The sequence below is a fragment of the Stegostoma tigrinum genome, chromosome 6, assembly GCF_030684315.1.
Source record: "Stegostoma tigrinum isolate sSteTig4 chromosome 6, sSteTig4.hap1, whole genome shotgun sequence".
In the NCBI taxonomy this organism is placed as follows: domain Eukaryota; kingdom Metazoa; phylum Chordata; class Chondrichthyes; order Orectolobiformes; family Stegostomatidae; genus Stegostoma; species Stegostoma tigrinum.
In genome coordinates, this window is record NC_081359.1 from 69,439,616 (window position 1) to 69,454,023 (window position 14,408).

The 14,408-nt window shown below is 38.9% G+C and overlaps 1 protein-coding gene across 3 annotated transcripts in view; it reads right to left on the minus strand.

The window, feature by feature from the left end:
* Window positions 1-1,112: 1,112 nt before the first annotated feature.
* gucy1a2 (guanylate cyclase 1, soluble, alpha 2) overlaps window positions 1,113-14,408 on the minus strand; it is a 216,851-nt gene continuing 203,555 nt past the window's right edge. Inside the window, exons 8-9 of one of the 3 annotated variants that reach the window (XM_048533630.1) lie at window positions 6,416-6,477; window positions 1,113-2,024 (exon numbers count right to left, since the gene is read on the minus strand). In XM_048533630.1, the coding sequence (XP_048389587.1) occupies window positions 1,894-2,024; window positions 6,416-6,477 (193 nt within the window). In that variant the 3' untranslated portion in view covers window positions 1,113-1,893. Of the gene's footprint in view, window positions 2,025-4,625; window positions 6,478-11,851; window positions 13,152-14,408 lie in introns of those variants that run through there. The other 2 variants (XR_007247831.1, XM_048533629.2) reach the window with 2 other exon arrangements.

Genomic DNA, 14,408 nt, shown 5'->3' on the forward strand with positions numbered 1-14,408 from the left:
CTCAATTGTAATGCCATTACATATGATTCTAGCTTCTCCCGCTCAGACTGCAGAGCGAACTCTATCATATTATGGTCACTGCCCCCTAAGGGTTCCTTCACCTTAAGCTCCCTATTCAAGTTCGCCTTATTACACTTCACCAAATCCAGAATTGCCTGTTCCCTGGTGGGGTCTGACACAAGCTGGTCCAAATAAAATATTGTAGACTTCCAGAATTCCTTTTCTTGGGATCCGCTATCAACCCGATTTTCCCAGTACACCTGCACATTGAAGTCCCACATGACTGCCTTTCTTACATATATGTTGTATCTCCAAATTTATTTTCTCCCCAACATCCTGACTACTACTGCTATACATGACCACATCAGGGTCTTCTTTCCATTGTGGTTCCTCAACTCTATCCACAAATTCCATGCCATCCAACTCTTCTTGGTTCTTGCTCTCAACTTAATTTCATTTCTTATTAACAAGGCAAACCTGCCCTCTCTGACCATCTGTTCTTTCTTTTGATTAGATGTATATCCTTGATATTTAGATATTTAGTTCCTAGCCTTCATACCAAAGCAGCCATGCCTCTGTGATACCCACAATATCATACCTGCCAATTTCAATCTGCACTACAGATTCATTTACCTTGTTTCATATAATGTGTGTATTTAAGTAAAAAATATCCTTTAGTTGACACCCCACTCCCTCAAAGTTGTCCCCTATCTGCAGTGCCTGAAGTTAGATTCATGACTCTTCCCATACTCTTTTGCCCACATTCCATGAATGAATAAGAGTTTTTAAAAAGTCTTTCCTTGTTATAGTGCAACTGTCATTAAAAGCAATGAGAAAATGATAGATGAAATGTTAGAGTTGCACATCATCTTTCAGAGTGCTGTTCAGTGCAGCCTTTAATTTCTAATCACATAATAATGTATCCCCAATTAAACAAATGCTTATATTTTACAAAAGATTCAAATGATTATAAAACCTTTAAGACCTCACAGAGTTGCACACAATCAACAGTAAAGCATTACCACTGATATAAACTCCAAATTTATTTTTATAACAACAAAAATGGTGTTTTTGGAATAACTTTATTGTACATTATAAACACAAGTGCTCTGTTACAGTTATTACAAGTACTCATTCATACCTAGAGTAGAGTATTCCCTTGCAGCTTTATGTTATATCATCCATATCTTTGGTACCAAAGTAACATTTTACAAGGGTTAAACAAAAGGTTCATACACCATGAAGAGGAGGGGGTTACAATGCCTACAGAAGTGTCCTAATCCAGTGCTCAGTCTTCAGGACCTGCTCTAATTAAGAGCATGTTTTCACTCAGAGCCTATGATAAGCAACATGTCCTGTTGAATTATATCAGCTTTCCTTCATCTTTCTAAATGGCAACTGGTGTCATTCTAATCCCACTGATGGCAATCACTATCAGGATGCAAAGTGTGATAGAAATAATACATTTTTTAAAGTCTCACCAAAGCACTACGAAGTAATTCTCTGCCCTTACCTGTTGTTACAACCTGCCATGGCATGAAAATGCTACCTCTGACACTGCTCTGCCTCAACCCAGTTTAAGTATCCATCGTCCATCTCATTTTACTGGCTTTAAAGGCATCATTAAAATCCATTCCAAACAAAGGCTTATTGAAAAAAACATATTATAATCAGTATACAGGAATATATAAAGGTATCATGAAAACTTTGTACACATAATATGTTAGATAGAAAGCATTATTCCATGTGGTGAGATGTTGAAACATGCATTACAGCTTTTCTGAAAATTTTATATACTGACCGTCATAAAAGATAACTCCTCATTTGGAAGTTTCACCTCAACTTAAATAATTTGTCATTGGAGTATTTTCCATTCAGTGTTGTCTTTGCTCTTCAGTAAGCAATATTAGGCTGATTCGTTTTCTGATTCTTCAGAAATTCCAACACAAAATACTTCAACGTGATCAACTTTTTGGTAGCTATTACAACACTTCTCTTCCATCTTCTTTCACACCCAGTTTTGCCTTAAATGAATTAAAATAATCAGAATGGGTATAAAAGAAGGTAAAACTGGGCTTCTGTGTGAAAGCTTTCCTTTATCAACTATTTTGTTGAGTGACATTCATGTAGTCCCAGCCCACCTTGGCTCTGAGTGATGTTTCTCCTGCAAACTTCTTCACTTCATCTCACTAATTATGAACTAGACTCTTGGCTGCCTTTCTCAGGTATCACACAACTGAAGAGGTGGAAGTGCTTGTGTTGCAGGGATCTTCTGGTGTCATACTGCTACCACCCTATTTGAAACCCAGTTACTTCAGATGCTACAAGTCAGGAGCTGTTGTGCACAATGTGGTGCTTGGGTGCTACTACCAAGGTCATGGCTCAAACAAAAGTAAAGCTCACTCCCTTCTGCACAGACAAGGATATGGGGGTCTTGGTAAAGAAGGCGTGGAGGGATGAGCAATGCTTTAACTAGCTGAGTGCCACAGGAGACCAAGGCACTAGAACAAGCTAGCTTCAAGATAAATCTCAGCCTGGGTGAATGTTGTATCTTGTGTGAAAAGGTGCAGGAAATGTGTCAGTGCAGGACAAAGGCCAATGATGTTCTCTGCTCCTCATTTCTCTCTGCTACATCAGAACTGTCAGGCCACCACTCACACATGGTCTATCACCTCACATAATTATCTTATTCTGTGCATCATGTCTACTCAACAGCTCTCACACGCTTCATCCTGCCAAAGTACTAACCTTTCCTGTCCTTTGCACTTCCTACCTACTTGCTGAAGGATACTCACACTTTCTTGTGCATGTGTCACTATTAACTGCTTTCCAACCAGTTCCATCATACTCAATCACTCCCTTTGTCTCATTACAGGAAAACTCATCCCATCTTGGACTAATGGCTCCACAGATCTCCGACTAATCTACCTGAAATCACTGGACTGGTTGCACTATTTGTCCCGCAGGCTTGACAGCGACAAATCCCCGGACTACAAGGGCACGGATCCCCAGGCTTTGAACCAAGCACCTGACCAATTGCAGTGAATCCCTGGACTGGAATTGAAGAGCAACTGTAAAGAGTATGGCTGTAATCTCAAGCTAACCGTAGCACCTCGTCCACCCCATTAAGACAGCTTCCACATATGGCCGTTTGTTTGAAACATATTTGGTGTGTGAACCATGAGCAGAGTTAGATCGTAGAGGTGAAAGCACTTCCTTCTCTCCGAGGATAGTGAATCTGTGGAATTCTGCACTACAGGGGGCTGTTGAAGCTGGGTTATTGAGTATCTTCAAGGATGAGATATGCCAATTTTTAATCAGTTTGGGAATCAAGGATCATGTGAATTTTTAAAATTTGTTCATGGGAATGCAGATGTTACTGGCTGGGCCAGTATATGTTTCTCATCTCTGGTTCCCCTTAAGTCAGGGGTAATGGGATGCTTTCTTAAGCCATTGCAGTTCATTTGGTGTAAGTACACCAAAGTGCCATTAGGGAGGGAATCATAGGATTTTTATCCAATGACACTGAAGCAAGGCTTCTTTTTTCATTCAAACACATGGCGTGAGTGCTGGCTAGGCCAGAATTTATTGCCCATCCCTAGATGTCCAGCAAGAATTGCTATGTGTCTGGAGTTACACCTAAGTCAGATTGAGTAAGAATGGCAGTTTTCTTCCAACAATGGATTAAACTTAATGTTCATCATTAGACTCATAATTCAGACTCTTAATAAATCAAAATTCCACCATGTACCACAATGAGATTCAAACTCAGGTCCCCAACATAGTACCTGGGAATCTGAATTAATGGCTCACCAATGGTCCCACTACAATTGCCTGATCATAAAGTCACGTGCATGAGTTACTCTGGAAGGGAACTAGATGGCAGCAATCTAGGTTTGGGAGGTGATACTTAAGGAGGCTTGGTGAATTTCTGCAGTGCCTCTCATAGATATTACATGTTGCTGCTTCTGCTGGCCATTGACAGTGGAAGGACTGATTGTTTGTAGATGCATTGCAAATAAGCAGGCTGCTTTGACCTGGAAGGTGTCAAGCTTTTTGAACGTTGTTGGAGCTACATGCATCCCGGCAAGTGATATGAGCTAAGGTAGAAGTTACAAGATGCATACCATATATGAGATAATGTATCCCTGTGCACAAAGACAACTGGCAGAAGCAATTAAGTCATAGGTATCTATGAGCTCCAAAGTAAAGGCTTGAAAGGCTAAAGTGGTGTCTAAGTTGGTCCAAAAGCAGGCATAATGCCTTGGTGAAGCTGGTGTTTTGTTGATGCCTGCTTGTGTTGACATGGTTTCAAGGAAGATGGTGATCATGGAGCATGTAGGGATGCTGCTGTGAAGGAATAGATGATGGCTGGGATAAGCATAGCTGCCTGGCACCACTGAAATTTACATGCCATTAATTTATGTTCTCTAGTTTCTCAGGAAAAGGGGACAATTGGAAGCACCATTTAAATAAGGTGAGTTGGGGTACAAAAGTATGGAAACAAGGAAGTTGCTAGTCAATGGTGAGAATCTAAAGTCGCCATTTAAGGCTTGATGGCAAATTGGGAATTTTCTTTTTGACTTTGAAAATCCAAATTTTTCATTCTGATAGTATTTTCCCACCTTTCTCACCACTCTTCACTCCAGACCAGCAATGTCCGCTTTGATCTGTGCAGCTGCTCTGGCATTCCATGTACAGGTATTGGCATGCTGATGCAGTCACAGTGAAAGGGAAAATGGACAGTATAAGTAACAGGAGGGAATGAAAAGGAACATAGACAATGTATGTTTACAGGTAATCAAAAGCATATCCTGCACTAGGAGATGTGGAAATGTACTGGTATAATTGGGTAACATATAGCTGTAATATTCAATCGTATATGTGTTTGCATTTGAACATACCTTGATGATATGAATTGCCTTGGAATGTAAATTATGCAAACAGAGTTGGACAGATGTAAAAGGTGAAATTGGAGGAAGGATGACTTGTAAAAATAGTCAATTCGAAGTTTCTTATCTGTAACAATATTGTAAAACCTCTGGCTTTATGATGAAGATTTGAGTTAGGCACCATTTTCTTGCAGAGTACACTTTTCCGTGCATACATAAATAAACTCAAAAAAGAAACCTGAGTATCATCTGGTCTAAGAGGAAATAAAAGGAAATAAGTGTTAGGAAGTCACTGCTGTGCACAGACCTTGGAGATTCACATGAAAGAAAATAAATTGCAGGGAATGTTGCACATCAGGATGGGGGACATTTCACCTACTATCTTGTGAAAAAAACACAATTAAACATAATTGAATATGAAGTTTTCATTGTCATTCAGTCTCCCTGTTTTTATTACCCGCAATGCATTGGGATCAAGTTTTGCCATCAGCATTAAAATAATTAATTTGCTCTTCCCCCTAGACTTTCTATGGAATCTGTACTGTAAGTATCAGTCAAGTAGTTTAGCAGAGCATGTGGGGAATTTGGGACCACAGCAAGCACAGGTCAACCAAATGTGTTTCTCCTCAACAAATCACAGTAACCCATTTTTACTGGATACTGCAGTATGTGAACAAGAAACTGGCAGGCAGCATGTGGAATACACTGCAAGATCAAATACAGAATGTGAAATAAAATGGGGGAAAGAAAGATTGGATTGATATGGAAAAATAAAACTGAAGAAAGTTTTCCTTTGCTTGAAACTCCAAAAATATTTTAAAATAAATGAGACTTCACACTTGTAAATATTAGTTCTCAGTGTTGGAGAGGTTGTTTGACTTATCACACAGTTAAAATGGCATATATATTGAAATAAGAAAGTCCCTGGCAGTTTCTACTAATAGAAATGGACTAAAATTAGCACTGAAGGAAATAGATGCCTCTCAGCAAGACAGTGTTATCATGCAGATTCAAAATAAGCATGGTCTCCAAGCCAGCAACCTCCTGATTTCTGTGTTTAACTGTAAATATGGTAGCTGGAAATTACTTTTATTTATTTGAGAAGTGGATAGTGAGCACTGTTAGTCTAACTTCTTTCTACTGTAAATTCAAATGATCAATATGTTTCCTTGAATTACTTTTCCTAGAATGCTGTGGTTATCTACGTTATGCAGAAGAAAGGTTGAATGTCACAACATCATCACCCTGACTCCCCAAGGCTTAATCACCATTTATAAGACACAAGTCAGGAATGTGACGGAATGCTCTCCACTTTCCCAGATGAGTGCAGCTCTAACAGCATTCAAGAAGCTCAACAACTTCCAAGGTGTCTAGTATTGACCAGGGGAAAGGGGCAGATGGCAATAAGCTTCACAAATGGTAGAAATTGGGGATAGATTGCAGAGTGACAGCATTGCAGAGTGGGGGCTGTTTGGGTTTACCTGCTTCTCCTGGCCCACAAGTTATACTGTACTGGCACTCACCTTCTGCATTCAATACTTCTTGCCTCTTTTCACGTAGCCTGTTTGCCTGGTGCCTGTGATACCTGGGCAATTTGAGTTAAAAATAGACTGACTGTTAAAACAAAAGCAAACTTCCTTGTTATAATATTTAAATAAAGAACATTGTATAAAGGATTAATTGTTCCTTATTACCGCTGTTAAAACTGGAAGTGGACAGGTTTGAGGTGGGTTGGATTCTATTCACTTTTTTAAAATTTCATCCTCTAATTCAAGACCAGCAATTTTGGGGAATTAACATTCAATCTAGAGGATTACTTCAATAAGTATTTGTTGATCAAAGGGAGTCAATATGGATTTGTGACTGTGTGTCATGTCTAATTATTCCACTTGAGACAACTTGCATGCTGGTGTCCAATGCGTGCTCATGTTGTCTTTCTGGACATGTGAAAGACACTTGCTTGAGTTTCACTCAAGAAAACATTAGCAAAGATAAAAGAGATAATAAGTAATGGACCTTTCATTGTAAGCTGCAACTGGTTGGGAGGCAAATAGTAGGAATAAACTGGTGAGAAGATGACATGCTATTTCCTAGACTTCTGCAGATTTAACCACACAAATTAATGACTTGGATGAAGGAATAGAGAATCATACATCCAAGCAGTATTAAAATATTTAGAAAAGGGAGGCCTAATACTTAATGACAAGAATGAATTTTGCAAAATCCATTCATTACTTGGGACTTACTCTCAACAGTGAAAGCATATGATGGAGAGAGCATTATTAACTCTATCTGTAACCCCCATTATTTTATAAACTTCTCTGATGAAGGGTCTAGGCCCGAAACGTCAGCTTTTGTGCTCCTGTGATGCTGCTTGGCCTGCTGTGTTCATCCAGCTCCACACTTTGTTATCTTGTTAGGAAAGTATCAGGTAATGCAGTTATGGAAGTCAAGGGGTAAACGGGTATACACAATAAATGGAATGCACCAAGATGGGTAGATGTAGTGATAGATCTTGGTATACATGTGCACACGTCCCGAAGGGTAGCAGTACAGGTAAATAAGGTTGTAAAGAAACATATGGGATGCTCTCCTTTGTTGGAGGAGATATAGAATACAGAAGTAGAGATATTATGTGAAACTGTCTAAGACACTGGTGACGCCACAACTGGAGTACTGTGTGCACTTCTGGTCATAACATCACAGGAAGGATGTAATTGCTCTGGAGAGAGAAGATTTACCAGGATGTTGCCAGGTATGAAAGCTTTCAGTTGTAAACAAAGACCGGATAGGCTGGGACCTTTTTCACTGGAGTCTGAAAGGTTGACAGGAAGCCTTACAGAAGTTTATAAAGTAATGGGGGTTACGGATAGAGTTAATGGTGATTGTCATTTCCCCAGGCTGAGGGGTGACACGATGATGTACACAAAATTGTGAGGGGTAGCTATTGAGTAAACTGGAGGAAGCTGTTTCCTTTGGCACAGAGTTCAAAAACCGGGGGTCATTGATTCAAGCTAAATAGCAGAAATTAAAGGGAACATGAGGAAAAATGTTTGTATGCAGAGAGTGGATGCATATCTGAAATTTTCTGCATGGGTTAGTGGTTGAGGCAGAGACATTACTCTCTTTTAAAAAGTACCTGTGTCTGCATCTTAGGTGATGTAAAATGCAGAGCTATGGACCGTGTGCAGGAAGGTGGGATTAGAAAGGGCATTTGTGGTTGATATGCACAAGATGCACCAAATGGCCCCTGTCTGTGCTGTGTCACTCCAATGGTTTCTATGGTTTGCTGGGCAGCCTTCATGAAGCAGGAGAGAGTCCCATTTAGTTCATGAGCCACCTTTGAATGCCAGAAAGCCCAGGGATAATGTGTTTTAAGGTGTTCAGTGATAAGCCTATTTGACATTCCGTCACCAGAGGGCAGAATTCCTGTTCTGATCCCTTTATTTCCTTTTGAATCTGGATCAATTTTCCTGATGGCACGAATCAGAGGTGGGCGCTCATGCCTGAAAATACAAGCGATAGTCTCAACAAAGGTGGTGAATTGCAGAAAAGCCTTAAATTATAGCCACAAACATGGGGAAACCTCCATTACAGCTGCAAATTGCTGAGAACAAAAATTGTTATTTTCTTTAAATATTGGATCATTATTAGGAAGTTATGGAACTGGAAAATGCATTGCCAGGAATATTTAGTTTCAGAAAGGGGGCATTGGATATTGGATATCATGGAGAAAAAATACCAGGTATAGAAAAGCTTCCAACTTTGAGAAATTGGAACAAGTATAATTTTGTACACAACTGGAAGATTAATAGACAGTTACAGTAAGCCTAATGGGACTGTTGGTATTTGTACTGACCTTAAACAACTGAACAAGGCAGCAGTGAGAGAAATAGACCCTTAATCCATGGTTGATGAGTCAAGCTAAATTATCCAAGAGCAGAGTTTTCACAAAACTTAACACAAATAGCAGATTCTGGCAAATGCCATTGGATGAACAGTCAATATTTCCTATCACATTTATCACTCCTTTTGATAGATTTTGTTGAACATGTTGCTATTTAGAATTGCATTGGTCCCGGAGATTTTCCAACCAAAATTTTCCAGCAATATCAAGTATCTTACAAGATCATCACAGAGTCATTTGTGAGAACGATGATTTACCGACCCATTTGGGAACAGTTGAAGAGTATGATCAAAGAATGCAAGCAGTATTAAAACATTTAGAAAAGGGAGGCCCACTACTTAACGATAAGAATGAATTTTGCAAAATCCATTCATTACTTGTGACTTACTCTCAACAGTGAAAGCATATGATGGTGGATCCACAGATGAATAATACCATGACAGAATTCCCAGCTCAAAAGTCAGTCCAAAATCTTCAAAGCTTCTTGGATTGATAAATCGTTTGACACAATAGTTTGCCTAACCTACAGAGCCCTTAAGTCATCTCCTCAAGATGATACAAGTATGGTGTTAGAATCCTTATCAAGAAATGTTATGTCAACAGATGTCTTTGCACAATATCTTGTAATAATAGCAGCCAATGTGTCAGCTTCTGGCTAAGGAATATTACCAGGACCAGCTGGATGGGCATCGCAAACCAATCCAATGTGCATCAAGATCATTTTCTGATACAGAAATGTGATATGCTATGTTTACATCCTTTGTCAAAAAATGACCAAAAGACTGTCCTGCATAATGAGGACCCAGTCAAATTTAAAGTACCACCCTGATCAGAATCACCTTCAGAAATACAGAGCTGAAAGAAAAAGAGTGAAAATCTTTATGTGGATGCCCTGGAACAACTGAAACCCAGGATGTCAGTCTTTTGGGCACAGATTTAGCTTTAGGCATGTTTGAAGTCTCAATCAAGTCCAAATTCATGTAATAGGATCATAGAATTTTGTAGTAGAGAAGGAGGCCATTCAACCCATCCTGTCTCTTCCAGCCGAATATCTGAATATTGTTCCCACATTTGAAGAGCAGTTGCCAACACTCCCTTTACCATCATGAATAAAGGTATTATTTTTTTCTGAATGGCCTAAGAAGGAACACGTCCACCAGAGTCAGAGGGACCAATTGCTCCTACTAATTAGAATAATAGTTTTCATACATGAAAATAATGTTATACCAGTAAAGAGTAGAAGTTCTATTCCTTTTTGTGTATCTATATTGCTGTTTGATTTGCACATTTATCCAAATTCATATTATTAACATAAGCTTCTATGTTAGAAGTGCAGCATATCCAACATCCTGTACTATATAGAGTCCAATTCATTTCATTTAAATACTGTAAAGACTGAAGCCATCATCTTCAGCATCTACCAAAAAACATTATTTTGTCAGCATCTCTACTCCACACTATTGCCACTGTCTTTACCAATTTAACATTCTTTAACGAATTTTCCTCTGCTGTAAGATCCTTTACACAACACACTGCTTCGATTGAGTTTTTGTCAACTTTTGATATAATGCACTTTTAAATTACACCTATATGAAGTGACTTGTGACTTTTTTTTAAAACTTTAAAGCTGTTATATAAGTGCAAATAGTCATTATTGTTGCTGAATTGATGCACAGCAATATGGTTAAAGGTTTTTATTTTAAATCCAGATTGTTTCTCTTTGAAAACTTTGAAAAAGAACCCTATTCAGTAAAGAGACACTCTCATACTGTATCAGGAAGAAAATATTTCAGAAAATTATAATTTTGAAACCATATCTCTGTTTATGTTGTATTATTCATTATTTGGAAAAGATTCAAAAATTATCTTTACAACCTTTCCCGGAATATCAGTAAACTCCAAACACAGAATCCTTGAGGTTTATAGGACCAAAGGATTCCATCTGGCATATTGTGACTCTTAAGATTATTTTATTCGGTGAGTATTAGTACAGCAATGACAGCAGCAACTTAAATTTGTATGGAATCTTTCAAATATAAAAATGGAAACTACAAAATTGAGGCATTGTTTAACCCGGAGGTAAAGTATGTCAATGCTTAAGAAGTATTTAGATGTGCATGTGCAATGCCAAAGCATACAAGGCATGTGAAGTGCTGGAAAATGGGATTACAGTAGTTAGGTATAATGGGAACTGCAGATGCTGGAGAATCCGAGATAACAAAGTGTAGAGCTGGACGAACACAGCAGGCCAAGCAGCATCTTCGGAGCACAAAAGCTGACGTTTTGAGGTCTAGGTCTGAAACGTCAGCTTTTGTGCTCCTAAGATGCTGCTTGGCCTGCTGTGTTCATCCAGCTCCACACTTTTGTTATTACAGTAGTTAAGTGATTTTTTTGACTATGCGGACACAATGGTCCTTTTCCTGTGCTGCATATCTCTATGAGCAAGCACAGGATAGGAACATCAATTCCTTGACCTGTTTCACCATTCCATTAGAGAATGGCTGATCATCTGCTCAATCTCATTTTCTTGCACTTGGCCCCAATTACTTGATGTTATTCGTATCCAGAAATGTATTGGTCTCTAACTTGAACATGCACGCCTGTTGAGCTCTCACAACCCTCTGAGACAAGTAAATTTCTACTTACCGGAGTCCTAAAATGGCATATCCATCAATCCCAAGATAATGTCCTTTGGTCTAGATTCGACAGCCTGTCTATCGATACAGTTATTTCTGCTATAACTCATGTTTCGTTAACATGAATTGACTGCAATGCAATTGATGAATAGTGGACACTGCTTGGATAATGCAAGTTCTCTGCTGCACAGGTATAGAGATTTTCTATAGCAATTGCCCTAAAATGCAATTTTCTATAGTGCAAGGTCACACAAGACCATAACTATGTATTATATGAAAACTTTTTGATTTCATCCCATCATGCTCTAGAAAAATTTTGTAGGATTCAATGAGATCACCTTCTAATTTTTGAAGCTTTAGGGACCACAGCCAGTTTCCTCCATCTCTTCATATTAGGCAGTGCAACCAGCCCAGCAATTAATGTCACAAGCCTCTGTTGCACTTCCTGAGTGGTAAGGATATCCTTTCTCAGATAGGCAGATCAAAACTGCACACAATACTCCAGGCATGCTCTGACCAAGCCTCTTAACAAGTCCGCATAAGATGAAGGCCCACATATCTTCTAGTTTCTCATTTACCTTCAAATTGTTTGCTACACTTGCATGCTACCTATTAGTGACTCATGAATAAGAATATCCAATCTGTTTGGACATTAACATATCTCACCTTAAGAAATACACTGTCCTCCAAGGTTTGAATATTGCAATGCCCCAATAGCAACACCTGCCATCCTGAGAATGATACATTTATTTGTACTCCGATTTATGTCTGTTAACTAATTCCACAGTAGTGCATTACACGCAAACCCAGAATCTCTAATTTTATTTACTAATTTTGTGTGCAGGATCTTATCAAAAATGTTGTGAAAATTCAAATATACTACATCAGTTGGCTGCCTTCTTGAACTGTCACAGCTTACATGGTATAAGTACTCGCACAATGCTGTTTGACCCAGTGCCAATGGATGAATAGTGATTAGGTTCCTAATCAGGATGGTATGTGGCTCAGAGGGGAAGTCGCAGGAGGAATTCCCATGTATTTGCTGCCCTTGGCCTCCTAGTACTCCTTTGAGTGCTACCTCTTTGTTAATAAAATTATGAAATACTAACAATGATGGGCTTCCCATTAAAAAGAGAAAATGACATTATATTAGTTTTAAAATCACGTTCTTTGCTCGTTACATGATAGCCATTTTTAAAAAAACTCAGTTTAACTTTACACTTTTACACCTGCATGTGTTTGCCACTAATACACCCAAATAGCTGAAAGCAGTTTTGTTGTACACAAATTATTTATAGCACATTTCTTCTAACTTTGTTTTCTTCCCCATCTTTTTAGAAACAGCTTTCAATTAATATAGAACACAGCTATTACTTCAATGGATTGAATTTTCCAGATTCAACTTCAAGTCAGGTGTTTAGCTATTAAGAAAGCCTGTACATGATATCTTGTCCTTCTCACCACATGCACACAGTGTGCTACCAGTCTCCTTTCAAGAACATGTCATCTCATAAACTGGTCTCCCGAAGAAACATAGTCCCAATGTTGTATGATTTTTGCCTTGTGCAAGCAGACATGCTTATCATTCTTGATGAATCAAGGGAAGCATTGGCCTCCAGAAAATAACATGTCCCATTAATTTCCCCTGGGAAGTTGTCTGGAAGGTCACTTCGGGAGCGTGGTGTGAACTTAAAATTCTCATCTCCATTTAATAACCTGTATTTAAAATGAAATAAATGTTAAGAGTCGAACTAAGCAACACAGATTCTGCATTCACAGTATTTGTCATTCACTAGGCTGCAGGCAATAGAAAGGCATCAAATGACCAACCTTAATACTACTCGCAATTAGAAAGATCACATAGCAAGTTCTCATGGTTGTGATGCGGATTATATGTTGGATTTAGCAAGGCTCAATATGAATCAGGGTTCTTCCCAGCCATCACATAGGCATTAGATGATGCGTTCACTTTTGGTCTCAGATAATTTGGCAGGAACACTGATAAAAATGCATCGACGGGTTAGAAGATTGGGCACAAGCAATTTAACACATACAGGCAAGAGATGGTACAATTTGAGAAAAATAAATATCTTTAGTATATATTTAATGTTAAAACAATGAAAGTTGTCAATAAAATGGGACACAGGAATCCAAATAATGATTCCCTGAAAGTCTGCCTGTAGACAAATAAAACCATGATAATGGCCAATAATAATTTCAGTTTTAGAAATGGAAGCATACAAAATGAGAGTCATGAAAAGTCTGCACAAAAAATGTTCAAGTCATAGTCAGGAAGTGAATTTTATAGACTGCACCCTAACAGATGTCGATTTAAAACAGGTAGCCTATACACCGAGACAAAAAGGTATAGAGCTGGATGAACACAGCAGGCCAAGCAGCATCTTAGGAGCAGGAAAGCTGACGTTTCGGGCCCAGAACCTTCAGAAAATTTTTTTTGTTGAAGGGTCTAGGCCCAAAATGTCAGCCGTCCTGCTGTGTTCATCCAACTCTACACTTTGTCGTCTCAGATTCTCCAGCATCGGCAGTCCCTATTATCACAGCCTATACACTGACCTCCTACTCCTGTAGAAGTGCTGGCACTACCAGGCTGACAAGCAACTTTAGTTGACAGCTTGAGGGTAGAAATATCTGTTGCTGAGTGATGGAAATGTCAGAAGTCTCACTCCACATTTTTGAAGGCTCCCCCTCCCCCACCAGCATTGGTTAGGCTGTCAAGGAAACGTTTTGACCAAGGGACACAGAATATCACCCCTGTAAAATTCACCTTATGAAAGCTGTTGAGGTTGTCAAAAAGACATTAAAGCTGCCAAAGTGTGCTGGGCAGCTGAAAAATACTGCAGATGCTGGAAAACTGACATAAAAGCTGATAATGTTGGAAATACTCAACAGGTCTGGCAGCACCTGTGTAGAGAGAAACAAAAGTAAAATTTCAGGTCAGTGACATTCTCAAAA